The sequence below is a fragment of the Eschrichtius robustus genome, chromosome 6 (assembly GCF_028021215.1).
Source record: "Eschrichtius robustus isolate mEscRob2 chromosome 6, mEscRob2.pri, whole genome shotgun sequence".
Taxonomy (NCBI): domain Eukaryota; kingdom Metazoa; phylum Chordata; class Mammalia; order Artiodactyla; family Eschrichtiidae; genus Eschrichtius; species Eschrichtius robustus.
Window position 1 is genome coordinate 74,981,815 of NC_090829.1, and position 19,896 is coordinate 75,001,710.

The 19,896-nt window shown below is 46.7% G+C and overlaps 1 protein-coding gene across 1 annotated transcript in view; it reads left to right on the plus strand.

Annotated features, from left to right (window-relative positions):
* The window catches only part of MUC4 (mucin 4, cell surface associated), a 30,795-nt gene extending 20,027 nt beyond the window's left edge, over positions 1 to 10,768 (plus strand). The window contains 10 exon segments of the mRNA XM_068545658.1: positions 785 to 922; positions 2,531 to 2,712; positions 4,289 to 4,448; positions 5,430 to 5,609; positions 5,968 to 6,041; positions 7,314 to 7,378; positions 7,464 to 7,696; positions 9,392 to 9,554; positions 10,539 to 10,725; positions 10,727 to 10,768. Of these exon segments, the coding sequence (XP_068401759.1) occupies positions 785 to 922; positions 2,531 to 2,712; positions 4,289 to 4,448; positions 5,430 to 5,609; positions 5,968 to 6,041; positions 7,314 to 7,378; positions 7,464 to 7,696; positions 9,392 to 9,554; positions 10,539 to 10,725; positions 10,727 to 10,768 (1,424 nt within the window).
* Positions 10,769 to 19,896: the final 9,128 nt, after the last annotated feature.

Genomic DNA, 19,896 nt, shown 5'->3' on the forward strand with positions numbered 1-19,896 from the left:
TGCTATCCCCTTTGCCTGGAATGCCCTTCCCCCAGAGAGCCACAAGCTCGTCCCTCACCTCCTTTCAGTCTCTATTCAAATGTCACCTTCTCAGCAGTGCCTTTCTTAGCTAGCCTGCCTAAAATTTCACATTCACCCCCACTTGCTATTTGCCTTCCCTGCTTTATTTTTTCTCCTTAGTATCTATAACTATCTAACATATTTTCTAATTTTCATAGGTATCTTTTTTATTATTTGTTCATCACTGCATCCTTACTACCTAGAACAGTGCCAGCCATAGAGTAGATGCTCAGTAAATATTTGTTATGACTGACTGAATGAATGAATGAATAAACAATTGTATGGAAATAGCAGGGCTCCAAAACACAGAGACCAGTGCAAAGGTTTTACTCCCTCTCCATTTCCTGACAAATGCAAAGCCCATCTAGATGTTACCCTCATGGTTTACAGCCCTCTTCCAAAGGTAAAACTCCGCAATGGTCTGAGCAACCCTGACCTCTGATTCACTTCATACCATGCCCAGAATAACATTCTGATCAGGAAAGAACTTGAATCCTGTTTGAGGAGAAGATAAAAGAGAGAATAAAGATTTGGGTGTGTGGGCAGTACAACCACAACCTACTCTGCATGTGTTTGAGAGCAGGTACACAGAATAATTCCTGCTTCTGGAGGTAGGTCACAGCCTGGGCAATGCTTCACACAAGAGAGAGGACTAAAGAAACAGGAAGCCAGAAGGCAAGAGAGTATCTTGCCTCACTCCTCGCATTCCTTCTTTGTGTCTCAGATCAGTACCCCCCCTCTATTGAGGGTCCTGATGTGATGGAAGCTTACATGGGACAGGCCAAGCTGGTTAATTACACCAGCAGCGCTAAGGACGTCACATTCACTCTCAGAAACAACTGCACTGACTTCAAGCTCTTTGGTAAGAATCCTTGGCTGGAGCTGTAGCAGATGAGGTCAGAGTCAAGCTCTGGGTAATTTTGTTATACCCTGTGCAACTTCATGTCACTTTTCCATTGGAATATCCAGGACCAACATTTCTTGGGAATAATCCCTATAATTCAAATAGGTGCCCCCAGTGAATAGTAGTGATGGGCTTATGGAGATTTGGCTGGCTAGCTAGACTGTCTCTGGGCACGTACAACTGATTCAAAGATCATTTCATCTCAGTCTTATAATATGCAATCATCCTTATGCAATCAACAAATTATTAGAATAAATATAACAATTAACAAATACTAATTTAAAACATTTTCATATCTATTGAAAGAAGGATATAATATGGAACGAGATTTAAAGAAATGCGAATAACTTCATTTGGTACCTTTCTCACTATTTTTATGTTTGTCAACCATGTTTACCTCACTTTGCCTCTCTTTATCTGCTTTTCTGCGCTGGGACCAAGCAAAGCTTCATCTTTCCCTCCCAGTAATGGTGTGAAGACCCCCTTTCAGGCCTGTAACCATGATCTGGGTCAATAATAATAATAATAATCTGGGAATTCCCAGATTAATAATAATAATAATAATCTGGGAATTCGCTGGCAATCCAGTCGTTAAGACTCGGCACTTTCACTGCCGTGGGCCCGGGCTCAGTCCCCAGCTGGGGAACTAAGATCCCACAAACCACGAGGCATGGCCAAAAAAAAAAAAAAAGTGCAAAAAAAAAAGAGTCAAAGCCCACAGGATGTAGCTTGCCTTCTGTTGCCAGCACTAATTAAGCTGGTGACTGTTCTTTGCTAAACCAAAGCCCTTAGGGACCTTATTCTGAGCTCTGAGCACCTCTCTGACTCATTTTCTTTCTCTGCATAAGAAGGGACTGCTTTGGCTGTACCCTGTTGCTCCATGTAGTGTCCTCCCAGGTGCCAAATTAACAGTATCAGGAGATTTTCTCCTCCACTGAGCTCCTATCCTGAAGAGTGCTGGCCTGGAAGTTATGCTCGTTTGTTCCCTACTATCAGCTCTTCTCAATCTACTGTTTTAAGGAGACGTTCCTATTTTCTTGAAAAACATAAGACAGGTTGGACCAGAAGAGTCCTTATTGATAGGTAGCAGTGTTACACTGTAGTCTGGTGTCCGAAGGTGGCTGGTCAAAAGTCCAGGCAATGAGAGCAGTGGGTGAGAAATCAGGGCGAGGGATGAGGATGTCATGAAGCTGAAGTCAGTTTGGCCTGCAGTGTAGCCTGGGGAAGTGTTGGGCGGACCCTGGCCTTCATCCTCCATCCCCCCTGGATGTCCCATCCTGGTGCACGCCTAGGCAGGGTTGCCTTTTGGGGTCTCTTCAGGGGGAGCAGCTGCCTCCCCCTCTGTGAGGGTCCACCCTACGATCCCTGAGTTAGGCTGGTGCCACCTCCAGCTCGGGGCGTGATCAGGATCACTCCAGGAAACCAGCCTTGCTCAAGGAAATGCCGGAGAAAATTGGAGGGGTGGTCTGAGAGGGGTTCGGGAAGTCCAGCATCAGCACTTGGGGTGGCAGAGAGCAGAGCAGTTGAGGCCTCCAGCTCTCAACAGTCTCGTCTTCCCTGGGACAGAGAATGGGGCATTGCTATGGACACCAAAGTTGCTGGAACCATTTACTCTGGAGATTCTAGCAAGAAGTGCCAAGGACAACTTGTCATCTGTACTCAAGCCAAGGACGGTGGTCTGTGCGTGCAAGGCAGAGAGCCAGTGTTTATACAACCAGACCAGCCGGGTGGGTGATTCCTCCCTGGAGGTGAGTGGTGAAGAGGGTTGGGGGGAGGTTTCCAAGTTGAGGGAAAGGAAGTGGGAACTGAAAGGATGTCGTCCTTCAGCTCCTCTGTGCTAATGTGTGTGATGGGAAGCGGGTGGAGCTGTGGTAGGTGAGTAGAGCAGACACCAATCTCGGGCCACAAACTGACAAGTGTAAGAAATAGAACTTTCTTTACTGCTTATAGCTCAACTGAATTTTTATCTCCCAGCTTCCATTTAGCCAGGCTGGCAGGAAACTTCCACCTCAATCTTTCTTAGAGCTGCCCAGTGGTTCCCAGCTCCATGGTTCTGGAGTGAGACAGTGAAGTAAGACAGTAAGATGTGGGTAGGAAGGTGCCCATGTGGTCCCTGGGCCTGAGTCTACACGGATCACAGCTCCATGCACCCTCCCTTCAGACATAGGGGAGTGCTCTGTGGCTTCTGGGCCTTGCTCAGACACAGGAAACCCTCTGCAGAGTGGCTTAGGGTCCCATCTGCCTAGAAGCACTGCGTAGCCATTTCTCTGGGGCTTCATCTTCATGGTGTTGGGAAGAGAAGTACAGATCCCTCTGATCTTGGTCCCCCCAAAACCTTTTTTTTCCCCTTTTACTCTCTTCCTCCAACTAAAAGAAGCATCTCTTTTGAAGTTTGAAGAAAATCCTTCTCCATTCAAGTTTCTAGCCAAGATACTTGGCCCAAGTCCATGAATCTGGCCCCATCTGCTTTGTTTTTTTTCCACCTTTTGGGGGGAGTCAGAAAGGAAAGTGTTCAGCTGGCAATACCCCACTACCTCCTTCACCTCTTACACACACACACACACACACACACAGACACACACACACCCCTTCTCCTGAAGCATGAGCAGAGAATTCCTACTTGAAAGGGAGAGAGGTGGAGGAGTCCAGGAGGCAGAAAAGGAAAAAAATACAGAGTGGGGGGAAAAGGGATTAAAATCAATATATTATTTTAGATATCCCAAGATATCCAGTCTTGGCAGTACAAAGTGTTAAAGGGTTCCATTTCGGGGAGCTTTCCAGCGTCATCTCAGTAGGCGAGATAGAAAAGAGAGATGAGGAACTTGATGAGGATCTGGACGATTCCCCTCCCTGTGCCCTTGTTCTGGTTATTGCGCGCTTTCACCGTGCTCAGCAGCGAACCTCCTTCTTCTTGGTTGGGAGTCAGCAAGGGAAGAGAGAGCAGGAAACTGCAGCTTACATAGGATCCAGTTTTCTAGGGATAGTAGAATATTTATTTATTTAGCCCCTGTCTTACTCTAGGAAGGGTTTCAGGCAAGGAGATTTGCTGTGAGAGGGAAGCGGCTGGGATCCCGGGGCAGGGGCCAGGCAGACGGCTCAGGAAAAGGATGGCCCAGGGAGGCCATGTGGCCTGGAGGACGGTCTGCCTTTGACAGGGACGTGCAGGCCCAGGGCCTGTTCAAGAAACTGCTCAGTGGATACTGGCAGAATTAAGACAAGGACTCAGGGTCCATGGATTCTCAGACCAGAGGGGTTGGTGCAACACCCCAGAAACCCTTAATGGTTCAGCCTCCTGACCACCCAGTGATCAGCAACCCATTCCAGGTGGCCGACTGCAAGTGTGACGGGAACACCTTAGGCCGCTACTGCAACCACTCCAAGGACCCCTGTGACGAGCAGTGCTTCCCGAATGTGAAGTGCATTTCCGGGAAGGGCTGCGAGGCCTGCCCACCGAACCTGACTGGGGATGGACGTCACTGTGCACGTGAGCTGGGGACAGGGCCTCGGCAGGAGGAGGTTCTGGGGACAGGTGACATCTTGAGGGCCTAAGACAACTGGGCGAACCATTTCTCCCCCCTTTCCAGCAAGTGTTTAGAATGTACAGTACAGGTGGATATGGTAAGGAGGTAAGGTGGGTATGGCAGGGTGTGAGGCCGAAGGAGAAGAGATTGTACAGGCATGGAGGAGAGGCCAGAGCTGAGCAGCCCTGAGGCACTGTTGGGGGAAACCCGGGGCAAAAGACTGAAGATGGCCTGGAGAGGGGAGGGAAATTTTAGCAGCAGCCAGGGAACCAGAAGTACGCTGGGGTGGGGCCCTCAGGCTCCCGGGGGTTTTCAGAGGTGCAAGGCCCAGGGTCTCTGCATTTCCCTAGTCAGGACATTGTGTGAGGGGGGGCTGGGGGGCGGGGGTGCTGCCATGGGCATCTGGTGACAGGGGTGCCTCGTCTTCCCTTTGAGTCCTCCTTCCACCATCTGTTGCTCGACCTTTGAGCCATCAGAGTCATGAGGGCATCACGGTGAGGCCTCCACTAAGCCCCCTGAAGCGCCCCAGTGAAATCTAGAGACCGCTGTATCTTCTGAGCAGAGAGCAGAGAGGTAGAACCACAGCCTTATAAAGGCAGAAAAGGGGATGGAAGTGAAGAAAACAGGCTGGTGGGCTTTCCTGAAAGAGGGTCCTTTCCTGATGGGAAGGGTCTGATACTTCTGGTTCCCTGGCTGCTGCTCCATCCCCCCAGCAGAATTAGGAGAACCCTTACCTGGCAGGGGAAAAGGGGTCGCCCGGCAAAGAAATGTCTGGGAAAGGAAGAAGGATAGTTTGGGGTTCAGAGTGGCCCACAAGCAGAATGCAGTTTAAGTGGGCTTTGCGGGAAAGAAGTCAAGCCTGTCCCGGGAGCAGCTTCCCCTGGGCCGGGGGCCGCCCCTTGCTGCTGAGTGAGGTGTTGCTGACCTCTCTGCTCCCCCTGCAGCCCTGGAGAACCCTTTCCTCTGTCAGAACAAGTCCTGCCCTGAGAATTACTGCTACAACAACGGCCACTGCTACATCTCCCAGGCTCTGGCCTGCCAGCCCACCTGCACCTGCCCCCCAGCCTTCACCGACACCCGCTGCTTCCTGGCTGGGAACAATTTCCCTCCAACCGTCCGTCTAGGTACGACCAGATACTCCGCCATCCCCACTTCTCTCGCCTTGGGGGACGATATGGGGCTCTGGGGGCCAGGCTAAGTCCCTCAAACTCACAGGACACAACTCCAAATTTCCCTCAGGTGGTGGTAAGTCGTAGGCTACGGGAGCGAGTTGGGGGCTGCTGTCACAGCATGACCCATGGGCCTGAGCAGTCTGCTGAGGAAAGACCGAAGGTGACCTCACAGCTCAGCAAGACAAGAGTCAGGGAAGCCTTGACCGTAGTCCAACATGCATTTGTGTGAGGCTCAGCAGACTTGGCCACTTCTGCTGATCCTCCTGGTAAACCTGTGAGGTGATTATGGACCTCCTTCTCCCATCTCCAGAGCTTCCCTTAAGGATCATCCATCTCTCGCTCATTGAAGACGAAGGTGCCTCCCAAGCAGATGTCAATGCCTCGGTCAGTGCTGCAGGCCAGCTCTGGGTGGGGAGGTGGGTCTTGGCAGGTTCAGGGCGGGGTCTTAGCCATGGCTTGTGCGTTCTGCATCTCATAATCCATCTAGATTCAACTGCCAGAGGAGGCTGGAGCCTCCTGCCCCAGGGAAGGCTGAGGGTGAGGAAAGCAGGAAGGCCTAGGACAGAGACCTCCAAGGGGGTTAGAATGACCAACTCAATGAATAGAGTCCAGGGTGGCCAAGTCAATGCAGCCTCTCCTTCCAAGCATCCCTCAAGACCTGCCCTTGGATGGTATATGGAAGAAACACAAGAGGGCATTTCACCTCCAGGAAGCCTTCCCTGACTTTGCTGAGGAAACTGGGCCTCCCTCTTCTTGGCTCCCACGCCCTTGTCCGTTCCCCAATCACAGGCAAAGTAGCACAGTAGTTGAGTTATTGAGGCTCTAGAATCCTACCCAGGTTCAAATCCTGACACTACCACTCACTAGAGCAGGTGTAATAATTAGACAAATTATTTGAACTCCCATCTGTAAAAATAAAAGTAATAACAGTACTTATGTCAATGGTTTGTGTCAAGGTTTAAATGATAATGTAGGTAGAGCGCTCAGCACGGTGCCTAAAACACAATGTATTAAAAAAATTATCCAAATGATTATTACTACTGTTGCTACTACTACTACTACAGCACTCCACACTCTGTATGGTAAAAATCTGTTGACATTTGTCTACTGCGCCAGACTATGGGTCTTTAAGAATGGACTGTTCCTAAGTCACACTGACATCCCTCGCACCTGACGATCCCCTAGGACTGGCTAAATATAATCTCTGTTCAATATACACGTGGGGAGAGAATGAGTGGGTAAATCGGGGATCAGAGGCAAGGTAGAGGTCATTCATTTCAGATTCTCCCCTTGTGATAGGAAGTGGGGGTGAGGATATGCAAAGTCCTTCACTCACCAACAAACTTCTATTAAGCAGGGACCTGTGCCAGTCACCAGGCTAGGCTGGGGTGTGGGGATGCAGAAATGCATAAGAAACATTCTGGTGTCTTGGGTCCTCATCTTCAAAGAAGGAAACAGGGAGTTCCCTGGGTTCAATCCCCGGTCAGGGAACTGAGATCCCACAAGCCGTGGGGTGTGGCCAGAAAAAAAAAAAAAAAGGGAAGAAGGAAACAGAAAAGGATGAATATGTGCATTAAAGTGGGAAGGGTCTCCTCTCTGGATTGGGCCTCACCCTCACTTCCACCCTCCCACCCCGACTCCCATCCTCTGCCCTAGGTGGCCTATAGACTGAGGAACCTGGATGTGCGGGCCTTTCTCTGGAACAGACAAGTGGATCGAATGTAAGTGGGACTGTCCCCACCTGGTCGCCGGGTCCTCCCCCAAACTCCTCACCCTTTGGCCCCTCACTGCACCCCTCCCATACAGTGAACCCCCAACAGCACTGGCCTCAGGAAGCTCCCTTCACTGCTGGAACATCATCTCGGAGTTCCAGTACCGCCCTGGGGGCCCTGTCATCAACTTCCTGAATACCCAGCTGCTAGACGCAGTGGTGGAGGCGTTCTTAACTCCATGGAGGAGGTGGAAGAGAAGTGCGGGGCCCAGGAACAACGTGACCTTCCACCCCATCCGCAGGAAGGACGTGTACAGTATGATGGCTCGTGAGTCACTGTCTTGGGGACAGCTACTGGGATAGCTGAGGGGGGAGGTAAGCAGAGGGAGCCTGTCACAGATCTGCAGCCCACACAAATCCATGGCTGAAATGTGTTCTACAGCGAGCCACAGACAAAAATTAAGTTAATTTAGGTTTTTTTTGTTTGTAATTTTTGAGAGAAATTGTGAACATTTTACCCACCAGCCTTCTAAATTCAAGAACAGGCGCACAAAATACTGCTTGATGAATCCCCACGTATACAGTTTCACAGAGCAATTACTCCAACTGCTGCTTTCCTGACCATCACTGCTAGCGGTTTTCTTTCCACAAAATTGTTAAGGATTTGGTTAAAAGACCATTGTACTTTATAAACATAAACAAGGACATTCTTTTTGCCTTTGCCCTCCAGCTGGAGATATTAAGTTGAAGGCTGGAGACCTGGCCCAGGGGCAGAGATATCCCTTCCCTGAAAGAGTGTGACCCCATGCAAAAGCCATCCCCAGTCTAGGCCTCCACAATCCCATCTGGCAAATGAGATGGGATTTCTGAGGTCCCTTTCAACTCTGACAGCCCCTAATTATCCCAGAACAGGAATGAGATAGGTTGGCAAGCTTGCCAGGGAAGGAAAGGAATAGCCCACTGTATTTTGTGAGTCAGGCAGAGAACAGGGCAGTGGGTATGTCAAACCCAACAGAAGCTGCTGTGTTACCTGGGTCCAGGACCAAGCCAGAGCTTCTTTTAGAATCCAGGCTAAGCCTCCTCCGTCCCAGGGACAACGATGTGAAATTCTCCAAACTACCATGCGTATGGGTGGTAGGGGGGTAGGGTTGGGGTTAAGAGGACACCCCAGACCTGATTGTGCCTTTTGTTAGAGAAAACAAACAAACAAACAAACATCCCACAATTTTTATTATACAAGTACAATGTGTTTATTGTAGAAACTTTAGGAAACACAAATTAACAAAAAGAAAAAAAAAATCACTTGTAATCCCAGTCCCCAGAGACAAATCCATTTTGCACCTATTTTTCTGAATTTTTTTTATGCATAGGAACCTTCACACATATAAATTTACTTACAATAAAGGGATCAAATCATGCCTAATGTTTGTTAACCTCCTCATTACTGAAATAATTGTGAACATATCATCTTGTATATTGTATACACATTCCAATTTCATATATTATTTTACAATATGTCTTAATATAGTGTGCTATAATAGATTTTAAAAAGAATGTTATACTAATAGTGACCATTTAATTAGGGCTTCCTGTGTCAGGCACTGTACTGAATACTCTGTATATATTATCTCATTTAAAATTTACAGCAAGGTAGTTTCCTTTTAAAAATAAGGAACTGAGGCTGAAAGAGTTAAGAAATTTCCCCTAAATCACACAACCAGTTAGTAGTAGAGTCTGAATTTCAACTCAGGTCTGGCTGATTTCAAAGCATATGCTCTTAACCAATGCATTTTTCATACCGTGGTGCTTATCAGTTGCACAATATTTAACAAAACCACTCCTCTTGAACATCATTGCTCTTATTAACCATGCTGCTCTGGTCTTCCATGAACATATGTAGTTTTCATGTGTGTTTCCAATTATTTCTCAGGATAAGTGCCTGAAAATGGAATTCTTTATCCAAAAGGTATAGATCTGGTGTTAATCGGTTGCTTTCTATATTCACTTTTATCCCACCTGACAGTGAATGTGAGCACGCTGGAAACTTACTTCCAATGCAGCGGATACAAGGGCTACCACCTGGTCTTCCACCCCCAGAGCGGCTTCACCTGCGTGTCCCCCTGCAGTGAGGGCTACTGTGAGCACGGAGGCCAGTGCCAGCACCTGCCAGAGGGGCCCCGCTGCAGGTGGGCGGGGCTGGGGGCATGAGGCGGCGGGCAGTGCTGGGAATCCAAGCTGCAAGGGGTCCAGAAATGCCATGGTGTCTGAAAATTTAGGATGGTTCCATTTGTAATTAAGAGAAAGGGGATCAGAGGGGAAAGGGACAATGGAAAAGAAGATGTGTCCATGCCTAAACTGTACGGATGAAAAAGTTGCTATGTTACCTATCAACTCAAACCAGCTACTGGGTAGATATTATGACCACTTTAGAGATGAGAAAACTGCAGCTTAGAGACGATAAGGAATCTGCCTAAGGTACCCAGCAAGTTAAGTAACAGGATCGGGGTTCCAAAGCCAGACTCTCCCACCTGATTTTGCTTCTTGGGTGGACAGCCTGCTGCCTCGTTGTGGAAAAGGAACCCATTGTCTTGTGTCTAGGCCCGGCCCTGCCCCTCCTTAAGAGTAACAGTCAGGGGAGGCCCTCTCAAACTGGCGCCCTCTGTCCCAACGGTTCATCAGCAGTCGGAGGGTCTCCCGTGAGGGGAGGGCACTAGGCCGCAGGCCTGCCATGGAGAGGGGCAGCGCCACCTGGGCCCTCTTGTCACATCGGTGCCCTCCGTCTACGCTTGTTCCCACTGCAGTTGCAGATGGGCCCAGCCCTCTCCGCTCCCGGGTCCAAGGAGGGGGCGGGTGGAGCCTAGCACTGGACCCCAGCTCTCCGGGGGCAGGCAGGGTTTGTGACTGCGCATGCTCACCTGCGGCCAGCCCCGCCCCCTCCCCGAAGTCCCTGTGGAGGCGACCTTAGATGAATTCACCACCACCCCCCCACCCCCCGTCCCCGCCTGCCTTGGTAGCCCAGTGGCCTCCCCTCAGCTCCAAGTCAGGGCTGAGTCCGCCCCTTCCCTAGAGGGGAGCCGAGCCTGTCGTGGAAAACCTCCTCTGGCCCGACAGAGAGGAGGGATGGGGAGGCTGAGCGCCCTGCTGACCGTGTCCCCTCTCTCTGTCCCCAGCTGTGAGCCCTTCTCCATCTACACGCCCTGGGGCGAGCGCTGTGAGCACCTGAGTTTGAAACTCGGCGCCTTCTTCGGGATCCTTTTCGGGGCCCTGGGCGCCCTCCTGCTGCTGGGGGTCGTGTTGTTCGTGCTCCTGCGCTTCTGGGGCTGGTCCGGGACCCGTTTCTCCTACCCGCTGGGCTCCTAAAGCTGAGGCCTTGCCCCGAACGGGCTGCTGTGGCCTATGATACCTCAGGAGCCACCCCAGCCTCACCTGCACACACTCCCAGGCGCCGTGGTTTAGGGAGACTGGAAGAAGTAAGGTGACTGATGAGGATTCAGGATTCTTTAAGAAGAATGAATAATGGGAATGAATAATAAAGACCACACCTTGTCAGTACGGAAGACGCAGAGGCTGACAGGAAGAGGCCATAAAGGCCTACTATATAAATAGATGGATTCTCACACACACATACCCACACAGAGGACAGTGACCTACAGGAACACTACGTGCGCACACCAGAGTTGATGGGGTGATGGCTCTAAATTAAAAACCAAAATACATTTGCACACAAAAGTCTCCAGTTTACTTCTAATTAAAGTCTATTTAAGTAAAATCCCTCTGACTTTTTGTGTTCCCAAAGCCATGGATTTCATTCATGATTTTCCTTTGGTGGCTAAAGGGCCTGAGACAGAGGGTGGAGGGAGCCGAGGTCGGTTGGACCCAGTCCTGCTTCAGCCCTCAGTTACTCCATGTCGGGAAGCTCGGTTACTCCAGCCCAGACTTGGATCTTTGCTTCAGTCTCCATATCCCTTTCTTCCCCTCCCCCCAACACAAGCCAAGGCCTGGCCCTCTGAGGAGGCTGGTAAGGATACCCCCATATGGAGTATCCCCAACTCTCTCCCAGGACCCCTCCCTGCCTTGCTGGTCTCTGCCCATCAGTTTCAAGAGGATAAGTATGCAGTGCCTTTTCCTATCTGGAGTGTTCCCTGGAGGAAGGATTAAATCATTTCAGCTCCCTTTCCAGGAACCACCCCATCCTTAGATCTAGGGTACCCAACCCCTGATACATTTTCTCTGTCCTTTCCTGGGCCGCAGTTGGAGTCTTTTGAGCTGCTCCACCCCATAGTCCCTCAGCCCCACTCTGTCTGCTCTTCCCAGGAACCTGATCAGTTTCCACCTCATCCTTCTCTCTTAGCAGGCAGAACTTTACACATATCTGGTATAACAACTCCAGCAACAACTGGTCCACACCCCCTGTGTCCAGAGCACCTCGGTTCCAATCCTATGCAGAAGCTGGGTAGTTGCCTTTTGGTCCTATATCCCAAATCCATGAAGAGAGAATCTGATTGGTCCAGCTTATGTCAGTTGTCCCTCCCTGGTCCAATCAAGTGTAACCACAGAGTAGGAAAAGAGGTCACATGATACAAACCTGGTGATCAGGCTCAGACTCGTAGGTGAGTAAGTGGTGTTGGAAGAAGTTCCAAGAGAAACATGATTTCTGATCTGAGCAGAGACTCCAAACTGTCTGCTTTACGTAGAGAACGACTTCACCCAGCAGGTGAAGCGCCTCCCAGTATGCACAAGTCTGTCGTTTTACCCTCAAATGCCCCCAAGTGTAATCAAGTCTCCATATAGAACCACATTCATTTAACCCCAGCATTCATTTATCAAGAATTAGGCACATGGGAATTCTCTGGTGGTCCAGTGGTTAGGACTCTGCGTTTCCACTGCAGGGGGTAAGGGTTCGATCCCTGGTAGAAGAACTAAGATCCCACGTGCTGGGTGGCGTGGCAAAAAAAAAAAAAAAAAGAATTAAGCACATAGCCCAAATAGGTTCACTGGTGAATTCTATTGATCCCTGACATTTCAGGAAGAAATTCTACCAACTCTATAATCTCTTTCAGAAGGCTGAAGCAGAGGGAAGCTTCCTAACTCATCCTGTAAGGCCAGCATTTTCCTAATACTAAAACCAGAAAAAAACAGCACAAGAAAATAAAACTATACACCAATCTCTCATTAACATAGATGCAAAAATCCTCAACAAAATATTAGCAAATCGAATCCAACAATGAATAAAAAGAGTTATACACCACAATAAAGTGGCATTTATCCCAGGTACGCAAGTCTGGTTCTACATTTTAAAATAAATTAATGTAATCTATCACGTCAACAGACTGAAGAAGAAATCACATGATCATATCCATAGATGCAGGAAAAGCATTTGACAAAATTCAACACCCTTTTATGATGAAAACTCTCATCAGACTAGGAATAGAGGGGAACTTCCTTAGCTTGTTAAAACACACACACACACACACACTCTCTACAAAAAATCCTACAGCTAACATCATACTTAATGGTGAGAAGCTCAAAGCTTTCCAGCTAAGATCAGGAATAAGGCAAGAATGTCCCCTCTTACCACTGCTTTTCAACATTGTACTGGAAGTCCTAACTAATTCAATAAGACACAAAAGATTCTTTTTAAGGTATAAAGATTGGGAAGGAAGAAATGAAACTGTCATTGTTCACAAATGACATGATTGTCTATGTAGAAAATCTGGAAAAATTGATTCTAAAAAACCTTCCTGAAACTATTAAGCAATTTTAACAAGGTTGTAGGATACAAGGTTAATGTACAAAAATCAATTGTTTTCCTATATACCAGCAATGAACAAACAGAATTTGAAATTAAAAGCACGTTACCATGTCCATTAGCAACCAACCAATAGAATTAAATACTTAGGTATAAATCTAACAAAATATACACAAGGTCTATATATGGAAAACCACAAAACTCTGATGAAAGATATCATAGAACTAAATAAATGGAGAGATATTCCATGTCCATGGATAGGAAGACTCAATACTGTCAAGAAGTTAGTTCTTCCCAGCTTGATCTACAGATTCAATGCAATCCCAATCAAAACCCCAGCAAGATTTTTTATAGATATTCACAAACTGATTCTAAAGTTTCTGTGGAGAGGCAAAAGACCTAGAATAGTCAATTCAATACTGAAGGAGAAGAACAAAGTCAGAAGACCTATACTACCTAATTCAAGACTTACTTTTAAGCTAAGTACTTTATAAACTATAGTAATCAAGACAGTGTGGTGTTATTAAAAGAATAAACAAATAGATCAGTGGAACAGAATAGAGAGCCCAGAAATAGACTCACATAAATATAGTCAACTGCTCTTTGACCAAGGAGCAAAGGCAACACAGTGAAACAAAGAGAGCTTTTTCAGCAATTGGTACTAGAACAACTGAACATCCACATGCAAAAATATGACTCTAGACACAGACTTTACACCCCTCACAAAAACTAACTCAAAATGGATCAAGACATAAATGTAAAACACAAAACTATGAAGCTCTTAAAAGATAACATAGGAGAAAACCTAGATGGCCTTGGGTATGGTAATGACTTTTCAGATACAACACCAAAGTCATGATCCATGAAAGAAAGAATTGATAAGCTGGACTTCATTAAAATTAAAAACTTCTTTCAAGAGAATGAGAAGACAAGCCTGGGGGAAAATATTTGCAAAAGATGCATCTGATAAAGGACTGTTATCCAAAATATACAAAGGACTCTTAAAACTCAACAACAAGAAAACAAACAACCTGATTAAAAAATAGGCAAAAGACCTGAGCATAGACCTCACCAAATAAGATATACAGATGGCAAGTAAGCATATGAAAAAATGTTCAACATCATACATCATTAGGGAATTGCAAATTAAAACAATAAGATTCCACTACACGCCTATGAGAATGGCCAAAACCCAGAACACTGACAACACCAAATGCTATAAGGATGTGGAGCAAAAGGGATTCTCATTCCCTGCTCCTGGGAATTCCAAAATGGTGCAGCCACTTTGGAAGACAGTTTGACAATTTCTTACAGAACTAAACATACTCTTACCATATGATCCAGCGATTGCACTCCTCGGTATTTACCTAAAGGAGATGAAAACTTATATCCACATAAAAACCTATACACATATGTTTATAGTAACTTTATTCATAATTGCCAAAATTTGGAAGTCACCAAGATGTTTTTCAGTAGATGAATAGGTAAATAAACTATGGTACATCCGGACAATGGAATACTACAGAGCACTAAAAAGATATGAGATATCAAGCCATGAGAAGACATGAAGGAAACTTAAATGCATATTATTGCATGAAAGAAGCCAAAGTGAAAAGGTTACATAGCTTATGATTCCAAGTATATGACATTCTGGAAAAGGCAAAACTATGGAGATAGTAAAAAGATCAGTGGTTTCTAGGGGCTTAAGAAGGAGGGAAGGATGAATCGGCAGAGCACAGAGGATATTGAGGGCAGTAAAATTATTCTGTACGTCACTACGATGGCAAATGCATGTTATAATACATTTGTCAAAACCCATACAACACCAAGAGTGAAGCTTAACGTAAACTATGGACTTTGGATGCTAATGATGTGTCAACCGACATAGGTTCATTGATTGTAACAGATGTAACAGATGCTCTCTGATGGGGTATGTCAATAGTGGGGGAAATTGTAAGTGTGTGGGGGGAAGGGGTTATGTGGGAATTCTCTGTACTTTTGGCTCAATTTTACTATGAACGTAAACTACTCTGAAAATAAATTTTATTAACTTAAAAAATAATAAAAATTTAAATCAAAAGAATTAAACACATATGGCACTGAAGAGAGACCGCATGGGGGATGGGGAGTTGTCCAACCGTTAGAAAGAAGGGAATGTAAAACAAGGAGGGAGGGATGACAGAAGCATGGTAGACTGGCGAGACTGCCGTGCCCTGACCATTGCAATCCCAAAACTAAGCTATGCGATGAGGACTTTGTAACGTGACTTGAGGTCAGGTAGGGGAAGGCTCTCTTTTAGGGTAAAGTACAAAATTTACGTCTCATCCTCAACCCAGTGAGGCCCCTTGGCAAGGGATTGACCCATGCTGTGCAAGACATGATTATTATAGATACTTTGCGTCATCAAACCTGCTAAAGGGAAACCTGATAGAACAAAAGCAAGGTGGAAATGGGGAGCAAGGCACCCAAACCCGAAGTCCTTCCTCCCCTCATCCATGTTCAGACACTAAGCTTCTTCTGCTCCCACTGAGAAATGGAGGTGGAGCAGAAAGACAGAATGTGTGTCGCGGACAATCCTGCCAGAGGCAGTGGAGCTGTCCGTAAGCCTAAGAAAAGGTTGGGGGCTTGCCACAGCAGAAGGAAACCCACAGACTGGGAAAAGGGAAGAGGTGGGGACACTGGTGGGAGTGGAGGCATTAAAAGTAGGGTTGTCAGATTTAACAATAAAAATACAGAAAGCCCAGTTAAATTTGAATTTCAGATAAACCGCGAACAATTTTTTACTATAAGAATGTCCCATGAAATATTTGGGATATCCATATATTTTAAAAAGCATTCATTGTTTACCTGAAATTCTAATTTAACTGGGTGTCCTGTATTTTATCTGGCAACCTGGTCAGAACGGCTGAGGCGCTGGGCATGTAGAGAGAGGGAGTCATGAGAAAGGAGGACGGCGCCCGAGCAGCCTACTGGCTGGGAAGGAAAGGCTTCTTCTGAATGGCATGTTTAGATCAAGGACACAGCTGCACATTTTCATCAACTCCCTGGCTCTGTGATTCTGTCACTTATGCACCTGGAATGAAGAACTGATGGGCTCTGCTTCAGGGTTCCAGGCACGTGTTGGTTTAGCAGAGAGGAAGGAGAGACCACACACCCCTACCCCCGGTTGGTGGCAAGCAGCTGAGACATCCTCAGTGGGCACTGGGGGAGCGAAGGGAGCTGTCTGGGGAGATGTTTGGCCAGAGACACAGATTCCCCTGCCCAACCTTCCCTGCTCTCAAAGGAACCTTCCAGAAACACCCTTGGGCCAGCTTTTTTTTTTTTAAATTAATTTATTTATTTATTTTTGGCTGTGTTGGGTCTTCGTTTCTGTGCGAGGGCTTTCTCTAGTTGCGGCGAGCGGGGGCCACTCTTCATCGCGGTGCGCTGGCCTCTCACTGTCGCGGCCTCTCTTGTTGCTGAGCACAGGCTCCAGACGTGCAGGCTCAGTAGTTGTGGCTCACGGGCCTAGTTGCTCCGCGGCATGTGGGATCTTCCCAGACCAGGGCTTGAACCCGTGTGCCCTGCATTGGCAGGCAGATTCTCAACCACTGCGCCACCAGGGAAGCCCTGGGCCAGCTTTTAATGACCAGGATGATGCATAACCAAGCACTGGTATGATATACCAATGTACTTATTTATTGATACCAAAAAACGTGCCCACTCACTTCAATTTGTGGTGCACCCATGGGATTAGTTACCATTCACTGCTTTCCACTAACTGGTGGCCAGTCCCCCTCACAAGGGATGAAGGAAGGATGGGCTGTGCAGAAGCTTCAGTTGAAGCCTCTTGTCAGAAAAGTTCCACTTCACGCTGTCCTCATCATGGCCTTGCGTTTTTGCCTTCTGAGTCTGTGCTGAGTCACAGGAGACTTTAGACAGGTTGTTTTGTTTAGGTCCACGCCCACCTTTGTCTTTATGAAATATGTGGCATTTTCATCTCATATATACACACGTTTGAATCTTAAATAACTGGAGAATTTTCTCCAGGCACTTCTGGTTCTTGCTGGTTTGGTAACATTACTTCTGCTAACTGTGGTCATTTCCAGTAATTCTCTCTCTCTCTCTCTCTCTCTCTCTCTCTCTCTCACACACACACACACACACACACACACACACACACACAGAAGCAAAATTATACACTTTAATTCCTAAATGCTTTTAATTGGTGTATCCCATATTTTACAGATTTTTTTGGCTTCCAATAATAACAGTAATCAGCACTGTATGTACATGTATGTCTTTATAGGTATGTAATTAAGATTAAATTATCCACTTTATTAGGTATCATCTGTTTGAATAAGTGCAAAACAAGAAAAATTATTTAAAAATTGGGTTTCTGTAACAGCAGTGTTATATAAACTGCTCTCAATTCATGCCTAACTATAGTGCAGCTTAATAATTATATCATTAAATCTATCTTCTGTTACTTCAACACTGAATGTCATTTTCTTACCTTTCAGAGCTCAGTGCCCATATTTCATGGTCATCTGCTCACACAGCCCGTCCTCTAAGTCATTCAGCAAATATTTGAGTGCCCTCCGTGGCTCTGTGCTAGGTTCTGTGGCTACAGGGATGGATACTATATGGTGCTTTGTCCTGATTTAACAAACTTATAATAAATAAATCATGACATAGCATGTTAGCTCCCCTTTAGGGAATTTGAGAAAAGCCACCATGAGGAAGTAGTGGATGACCTGGGCTTCTAAGCATGAGTAGGAGTTTTCCTCCCCCTACTAACTTTAATCCATGTGGAAGAGACATCTTTGAATACCCCAAGGCACACAACATAGTGTTTCTTCTGTTGTAGGTGCTGAACAAATATGCCGAGATGAATGTTTGAATTATTTTTGTCCAATCTACTTTATAAAACTCATTCTGCCCCACTCTGCAAGAGGAAGGGAGTCAACTGAAAACACACACTCCCCTTATTCAAAGCAATATCCAAGTTGTCTTGTTTCCTTCTTTTGCTCAACAAGTATTTACTGAGAGCCTTTTTTGTACCAGGCACTATCATAGATGCTAGGGATGCTGCAGTGTGCAAACTCTTTCATTCTAGATGAGGGAGACAAATAATAAACAAGACAAATAAAACATGTATTATGTTAGGTTGCGATCAGTGTTATGAAGAAAATCAAAGCAGAGGAGAGTGGTTAGGTAGACCCACTGAGAAGGTGAAGGAGGCGGAGGAGCTAGCCAAGAGGATATCTGGAGGAGAAGAATTCTAAGCAGACTGAGCAGTGCATGCAAAGGTCCTGAAGCAGCAGCATGCATTCAGGGCCTGGCACATTTGAGGAACAGCAAGGAAGTCAGTGTGGCTCGTGTGCAGTGAGCAAGTTCAAGCGGCTGGTGGAGGGGTGCAGATCGTGGACAGTTTTGCAGCATTGTAGGAACGTGGCTTTTTCTCTGAATGAAATGGGAGGGGTTGGAGCAAAGGAGTGGTACAGTCTGCCTTACGTTATAAAAAGACAGCTCTGGCTGATGTACTGGGACTAGATAGGGAGTGGGGGGAAAAGGTAGAGACAGGGAGGCTTGATAAGAAGATACTAGTCATCCAGGTGAGAGATGATGGCAGCTTGGACCAGGGTGAGAGCAGTCAGTAGAGATGGTGAGGTGGGCTCATGTGCTGGGCATATTTTGATGACAATAGAGCCAACAGAATTTCCTCATGAATTGGATATAACATGTGAAAAAAAAAAAAAGAAACAGAGGAATAAGAAATAGTTCCAAGGATTCGGGCTCAACAAACTGAAGGATGCAACTGACATTAACTGAGATGAGGAAGATGCAGGCAGAGCAGGTTTAGGGGTAAGGTTAGTACTTTGATCTTGGAAATATTGAATGTAAGGTACCTCTTGGTGGAGATCCACTCAGAACCACCCACGTGGAGAGGCTGAACATATACATTAACAATGGTTGTATTACATACAGCTAGACAACTCCAAACAACTAGAGGTGGGATTTTAGACATTTCTTTCTTTCTCTTCCCCGCCTTCTCATTTCTTTTCCCCCCACCTCTTGGTTCTTTCGAATTTCTCAAAAATTTAAATGCAAGTTTTACTTCTATAATAGAAAAAAAATAAGCCAAGTTTAATTTTAAAAACAACATGACTTATGAGCTATGCGGGAGGAATAATTGAATATTGTTTGTGTCGAAAATTTGAAATTCAAGTCCATTCAACAAGCATTCTCTGTGATCCTACTACAGGCCAGGCGCTCTGCTAGGTTCCGGGGATACCGAGATAAACAGATGTGGTTCCTGCTCTGAAGGAGCTCACAGTTCAAGAGGCTCCAGGGCCAGCCTCAGTCAGTGCTGTAATCAAGGTCCAAACTGAGAACGTGGGGAGCATGAAGGAGGGAGGTAGCAGTGAGGGTGCACAAAATTCCTGTACCATAAAAACGTGACCCTGGGCCACACTGAGGGTAATTTTAATGTAGGATGGAAGCACACAGCAGGTGACAGATGGGTGATCAGGTCACTCTTTACTGAAACACAACACACACGCCAGGGGAAGTCCAAGGACGTCTCTGGAACAGGCGAAGACCCCACCCCCTCCCTACACACGTACACCCAGGCATATGTGAGCCAGGGTCCCACTGCCATGACTGGGTAAGGCCGTGGCTTGCTGATCTACATGGGAACCTTCCCGGTAACATGGCTCCAGTCGTGCTGGGGCCCAGGCCGCAGGCAGCACTGCCCGCTTCCGCACATGGCAGTGCCTGGTCATAGCTGATGTTCT